The 7,374-nt window shown below is 48.1% G+C and overlaps 1 protein-coding gene across 1 annotated transcript in view; it reads right to left on the reverse strand.

The window, feature by feature from the left end:
- Window positions 1-7,374, reverse strand: part of PRRC2B (proline-rich coiled-coil 2B) — a 52,073-nt gene that overhangs the window by 31,433 nt on the left and 13,266 nt on the right. Inside the window, exons 9-11 of the mRNA XM_014529879.1 lie at window positions 5,861-5,951; window positions 2,499-2,691; window positions 2-178 (exon numbers count right to left, since the gene is read on the reverse strand). Of these exons, the coding sequence (XP_014385365.1) occupies window positions 2-178; window positions 2,499-2,691; window positions 5,861-5,951 (461 nt within the window). The remainder of the gene's footprint in view (window position 1; window positions 179-2,498; window positions 2,692-5,860; window positions 5,952-7,374) is intronic.

A 7,374-nucleotide genomic window follows, 5' to 3' on the forward strand; every position in this document is an offset into this window, starting at 1 on the left:
TGGCGGCGCAGGCAGCCAGCCGCTCCTCCCGGGTCCGGCGCTCCTCCTCCTCCCGCCGCTTCCGGGCGCGCTCCACGGCCTCGGACATCTCCGACTGGATGAACTTCTGCCGTGGGGGCGGCTTGTCCTCTTTGTCCTCGACCGACTGCTGTCGGAACACGCTGCCCACGGAGGCCTTCTGCCAAGAGAGAGCCTCTGATGAAACCAGGGGACGGGGCAGCTCTCGCTGCGGCCAGTCCTCCTTCCAGGAGCCTCGAGCCTCTCGGAGCCGGGCCGGCTCTGGGCGGACCCGGGTTCTCCTCCTGCTCTGCCCCTTCACTGTGTCTGGAAAGAGGTTGGGCCAGTGACGACCTTCTGCACCTCAGCTCCTCCTCTGCAGGCGGATCGCACAGGAAGCCCTAGGGATTGTGCAGATGCCCTGGAAGGTGACCGACACCAAGAAACGGGACACGGGTCCGTGTGCACTCGCCGGGGCCGAGATCAGGGCTCCATGGCTCATCCACCGGAGCTGAAAAGCACACTTTCACCATCTCTCGGTCACAAAACTGCTCTCCTTCCCCCGTGAAAACATGTAAACCTCGGGTATAAAGAGCCACCAGACACTGAAATTCATGGTCGGATATACGGTTTCAAGGTGATTCTTTATATAAAAACAAAAAAGCATCTCTGAAAACATTGCCTGTGGATGTGCCATCCACCCCAAATCTCTCGTTGGGGGCCAGTTACTGGACAGCAACCAGAGGCCAAAGACGCAACGTGGACAACTCACACGGAGAGGTTCTCACTGGTGTGCGGGGCGGGAAGCTGCGGGCAGCTCCAATGACCCAGGCACGGATTCCAATAGGACACTTATAAGTGTACGGCTCCCACCCTGACCCGTGTGCTCAGTTAGCTGAGCATCATCCATGTACCAAAAGGTTGCCCGGGTTGCATGAGCTCTATCCCCAGAAGAGGAACATGCAGGAGGCAGCCAATCAATGTTTCCCTCTCACATCGATGCTTCTCTCTCCCCCTCTCCCTTTTCTTTCTCTCTAAAAGTCAATTAAAAAATCCTTTTTAAAAAATAAGTAAGACAAATTATAATTCAGTGAAATAAATAAATAAACCAACTCACAGTTTGCACCTGGTAGGTTACAAAGAGAAGAGTCAGTGTCATTTTTGAGAGATTCCAACCAAAAAAAGAAACCTTGGACCTAATCACAAGGAAGGACTAGACCAACCCAATTTGAGGTGCATCTCACAGTCATGAAAGCTAAGGAAAGGCTGTGCCAGACTGAAGGGGACGAAAGAGACAGGACCACTGAGGCAGGTGACTGAACTGGAGCCTGCGCATGAAGGACGCTAACAGGACCACCGGCAGCGCGAGGGCAGGAGGCTGTGGCTGCCTCCCTGGCAGGTGCCGTCAGTCCTAGCTCACACCACAGCATCTGTGCCCACACGCTCGTCAGGCCGGCAACTCCCTCTATGGCTCAGAAAAAGTTTCCTTTGTGTGTACTTCCAACTTTTCTGTAAGCTTACAGCCTAGCTGGAGCTTTGTGTGAGAGAGTGAATGGTAGTAAGTTCATGCCGGTTTCAAAAGAAATTTTTTTAAAATGCAAAGAGCAAAAGACAAAGAGAGAATCTTAAAAGCAGCAAGAGAAAAACAGTCAGTTACCTACAAGGGAGTACCCATACGACTGTCAGCTGATTTCTCAACAGAAACTATGCAGGCCAGAAGGGAGTGGCAAGAAATATTCAAAGTGATGAATACCAAGAACCTACATCCAAGATTACTTTACCCAGCAAAGCTATCATTCAGAATTGAAGGTCAGATAAAGAGCTTCACAGATAAGGAAAAGCTAAAGGAGTTCATCACCACCAAACCAGTATTATATGAAATGCTGAAAGGTATCCTTTAAGAAGAGGAAGAAGAAGAAAAAGGTAAAGATACAAATTATGAACAACAAATACACATCTATCAACAAGTGAATCTAAAAATCAAGTGAATAAATAATCTGATGAACAGAATAAACTGGTGATTATAATAGAATCAGGGACATAGAAAGGGAATGGACTGACTATTCTTGGGGGGGAAAGGGGAATGGGAGATGCGGGAAGAAACTGGACAAAAATCGTGCACCTAGGGATGAGGACAGTGGGTGGGGAGTGAGGGCGGAGGGTGGGGCGGGAACTGGGAGGAGGGGAGTTAGTGGGGGGAAAAAAGAGGAACAAATGTAACCCGAACAATAAAGATTTAATTAAAAAAAAAAAAGAAAGAAAGAAAGAGAGATATCCTCCTAGGACTTTCAGACACCCAAACACTCAACTCAGCAAAGTACAAATGCAGAGGGCATCTGACTAGAGGACTATTGGTCTTCTTCTTGGACTTCTGGTCAAATGAATGTGAAGAAAGAGAGAGAGAGAAAGGAGGGGGGGGAGAGAAAGGAGGGAGAGGGAGAGGGAGAGAGAGAAAGGAGAGAGAGCCCCCCAGCTAGTCACAGGCACAGACCCCATGGTACCTGGTAGTCAGGGCCTGAGGCCCAGCTGTGAAGCTTCCTGGGAGGTGGCTGAGGTTCTGGCACCTTCCGGACGACGCGAGCCACGCCCACTGTCTCGCCCCAGTCCTTTCCTTCCTCTTGGGCACGCTTGGCATCAGCACTGTCTGCAGAGCTCATCGACAGCCCCCGCTGCCTCCTCGGGTCCCAGCTGTTCCTAGGACAACCGCAAGCGGTTAGTTTCCCAGTCGGCCACCATGGTCTGGCCTTACGCGCCAGCGGTCCTTAGTCAGCTGTCTACACACCATCTCCTTCATTGGAGCAGACCCACTTCCCACCCCCTTACGGTGACAGACATCCCAGAACACCAACATTCAGCACCAACATTTACCATTCACTCTCTCACACAAAGCTCAAAGCTCCAGCTCGGCTGTTCCACACCCATTACTTTATGGGGGGGTGGGGGGGCTCATTCTCCCCCTTTTAAAGAGTTGAAACAAGATTCTCCGAGAGGTGGGCAGCTGCTCGCCCAGGGAGGAGCTGACAGATTTGGAGCCGAACCCAGAAGAAGGTGCTTCTTTTACTACAGACCCCGCCCTGTGCTTTGCACTGAAGGTGCTCACAATGCTCCTCCGCAAAGAGGCTCGCTGCAGGTGCCACAGTGAGGAGCGAGAGGAGGAAGGAGAGCACACAGTAGGGACCGGTGGACAGGCCTGCGGGAGGCGGGAAGAGAAGGGGGAAGCGAGCTGTGCCTGCGCACCTGCACATGCTCAGGGCGGAGCTAGACACAGGCCTGGGGCAAAGCGTAAGGACCTGTTCTGAGCCTCCTGTACAGGAAGAAGTGCCCAGTCACCTAACAGGAGCCCAGAGAACAGCAAGCTCAGGTCTGGCTCCTCTGTGTGTGCACGTGTCGGTGCACACGTGTGCGTGAGAGGGGGAAGCTGAGGCAGGTAGAGGTTAGGAGGTCACAGGAGGGCAACACTGCTGGCGACTACTGACTTCCCTGTGAGAGGGAGAGAGCACAGCCAGGTTTCTGATGCACCAGAGAAGGCCGTGTCTTCAGAAGACAACGGGGCACAGTGTGAGGGTAAGAAAACAACATGGAAGGAGGGGATGCCTGGCTGACCCCTGCATGGTCCAGAAAAGACAGGAGGCCTGTCCCATGGCCCCGACACAACAAACAGGAAGGGATGGAGTCAAGGGCAGTTTCAGGAATCATCATGGATGGGAAGCGAAGATGTCAGAGGGACTCTGGGCTCACTGTAGGAGTCTCTGGGGGCTGTGCATCACCAGCCAGCTCAGAAAATATCAAAACAAGAGCAGGTTTCGCCCAGCCAGCATGGCTCAATGGTTGAGCATCAACCTATGAACCAGGAGGTCACGGTTCAATTCCCGGTCAGGGCACATGCCCAGGTTACGGGCTCCATCCCCAGTGTGGGGCGTGCAGGAGGCAGCTGATCAATGATTCTCTCTCATCACTATTATTTCTATTTCTCTCTCCCTCTCTCTTCCTCTTGAAGTCAATAAAAATATATTTAGGGAGGAGGTGCCCTCAATCATAGCCAGTAGCAAAGCTGACTCCATGTCTAACTCCTTCAGTTGAATATTCAATTAATATCAACTGAAAGAGAGAACAGTGTCCTACTGCTCCAATCAATCTGTAAAGTTTTATGTCTTTGCCTTTGACTTAAATTCTTGGTCACATGTCCTTCTAAGCCCAGTGTTCCAAGAACTGATCCATAGACAGTCCCCACGTGCATCGAGCAGCGTGAAAATAGACGACAGAAGCCTCAGTTAACTGTGTGCCATCAGAGCGGCAGAGCGTGTTACCAGCTTCCTCCAGGAGGGGGCGCTGACTCCAGGGGCTTAGAAGTGAAAGACAAAACAACAGAGAAAGACTTGCAGAGGGAACCATACACACACTCAATCAGTGACAATGAAACAAAGGGAAACATTAAAACATTAATATCTAAACAATATTAAAAAAATCACATTTTTGAGGAAAGCACAATAAGTCCAATAGGTGGTATATAAAGAAAACAGGAAATGCCACATGAAGGAAAAAAATCACATGTGCTGGTACAAAAAAAAAAAAAGAAAGAAAGAAAGAAAAGAAAAGAAAGAAAGAAAAGGCAAATTAAAGCAACCGCAGGCGCTCTTTTACAAGTACTAAAGTGCTAGCCAATAGTGTGATGAAGCCTGGGTGGGAGTGGGGACTGGGTGGAGGGAGGTAGTGGGGGGAAATAGGGGACATCTGTAATATTGTCAATAATACAAAATACACTTAAAAATGTTGATGATTATTTATGGATTTAGGATTAAAGGATTTCTGCCTTATTTTTAAACATTTTTTGTATTTTACAAAACACGTTATTCATATGGCTTTTTAAAATATGTAAAATGCAAAAATAAATAAACAAACAAAGGTACTAGCCAAGCCCAGCCAGCATGGCTCAGTGGTTGAACGTCAACTTAATGAACCAGGAGGTCACGGTTCAATTCACAGGTTGTGGGCTCGATCTCCAGTGGGGGGCATGCAGGAGGCAGCTCATCGATGATTCTCTCTCATCATTGATGTTTCTACCTTCCTCTCCCTCTCCCATCCTCTCTGAAATCAATAAAAATGCCTATAATAATAAAAGCATAATATGCTAATTAGACCGGACAGCCAAACAACCTTCTGGACCATCTTCCGGACAAAGCCGGGGCTGTGAGGGCCGAGGCAAGCCGCCACGGCTGTGAGGGCCCAGCCCCTTGCACAGATTTCGTGCATCGGGCCTCTAGTACTAGCCAATACTACTGATATTATTATGATAAAAACAAGAGGGGCTAGAGTACAATTAAGTATTTTCCAAAGGGCATTATGAGTAAAATTTGTCCAATAAAATGATCCAGAAAAAGAGAGAAAAGATTAAATTGGTCTAAGAAGTTTAGGAAGCCTGGTCTACCCTGTGTAAGCTTCTCCCACCTCCCTGAAGGCTCCCAGCATGCTTTTGCATGCACACCCCAGACGGCAGGCGACCCTGGAGGGAAGGAGAAAGCTGAACCCAGGCGGTTCCCAAACTCGCTTGGCCACAGAAGGCTTCTGGGGCATGACAGCCATAATCACTCTGCAGAACACATGGTCTCCACCACACCCTCAGGGAAGTACTGGGGCAGCGGTTACAATCACTAGCACCCAGCCTGCCACGCCCGGATGCAAATCCTGGCCCAATTCTCGAACGGGTGCCCCAAAGCTTAGCTCTCTCATCTGCAAAATGAAACAGTATCTGCCCTGGGAGGTTGCTGGAAACTAGGAAACACACTTGGCACAGGACCAGCACACGGCAGTGCCGCTAAGCGTAAGGTTGCACTGGAGCGTGCCCCAGCAGAGGGGAGAGCCTTACCACTGTGGCCTGCCATCCTTCACCACGTCCTCCTCCTCTTCATCATCACTGAACTTCAACTTCTCAGAATAGTCCACTTCCTCATGGAGGCCTGCAACAGGACGTGGGCCACGAAGAATGAGAAAAGATGAGAATTTCAGCGGCCAAGAGCGCCACCTCAGTCCGGAATCATGCCAACCCCATGAGGAGGGAGGCGAGCCACGTGGCTGCCACCACCAAACAAACTGCAGGTAAACGGAAGGAGCTCTGGTTCTGGGAACAGTAAGGCAGCCTGGTCAGACTGACCCTCGCCCCAGACAACAGCTCCTCAATCAGGGCAATCTATAATAATAAAAGCGTAATATGATAATTAGACCCGACGTCCTTCAGGAAGAAGCCGGGGCTGCAAGGGAAGCCCGGGTCCCGGGTGCCAGAGGGAAGCCGGTGCCGGCAGCCGGGGGGAGGAAGTCCTACTCTTGCACAAATTTTGTGCATCAGGCCTCTACTATATATATATACACACACTAGTATATACATATATATGTATATAGAATCTTAGGATTCTTAAATTTTTTTCCCCCTTTATTGATGTTCAGAGAGAAAGGGAGAGAAATATATGGGAGAAACATCTTTGGTGTGGTAGTCTAGTTTTCCTAGTAACTTTGTAAATGTGCTGTGAAAGACTGAAAATTTGATTACATCATATATGATATTAATTGTGAATTAGTGGGGCTTTGATGTAACAGTGTATCAACATTTTAAAATATTGGTACTTGATACTCTATTAAAGAAAATTAACCTCCAAATTTTAAGCTAGAAAGTCACTGGAATAACTATTTAGAAAAAAAATCACAACTACATGACTTTACATTTTGGGTACGTATGTTAAGAATTATATACAGCCAGCTGGCGTGGCTCAGGTCCCGGTTCAATTCCCAGTCAGGACACATCCTTGGGTTGCAGGCTCAATTCCCAGTGTCAGGAGTGCAGGAGGCAACCCATCAATGATTCTCTCTCATCATCGATGTTTCTATTTCTCCCTCTCTTTCTCTCTCTCTTCCTCTCTGAAATCAATAAAAATATATTTATAAAAAAAAAGAATTGTATACAAATTGAAATGTCTGTGTACTTTATCAAAACAAACAATAAAATCTCAATTATGAAAGAAAATAAATGAATGAATAAATAAATAAATGCAATCCACAAGATTACCACAATAACGGAGAAAAATCATGTATGATCACAAGGACAGAAAAAGCATTTAACAAAATTCAATACGTACCCATTCGTGATTTAAAAACAAAACCGCAAACTAGAAGAGAACAACCTCAATCTGGTCAAGAATGTCTCCAACAAGCTATAGCTAACATCGTATTTAATGGTGAGACACTGAACCAGCGGTTCTCAACCTTCCCGATGCCGCGACCCTTTAATACAGCTCCTCATGTGGTGGTGACCCCCAACCATAACATTATTTTCGTTGCTACTTCATAACTGTAATTTTGCTACTGTTATGAATCGTAATGTAAATATCT

This window comes from Myotis brandtii, unplaced genomic scaffold (assembly GCF_000412655.1).
Source record: "Myotis brandtii unplaced genomic scaffold, ASM41265v1 scaffold699, whole genome shotgun sequence".
Lineage (NCBI taxonomy): Eukaryota > Metazoa > Chordata > Mammalia > Chiroptera > Vespertilionidae > Myotis > Myotis brandtii.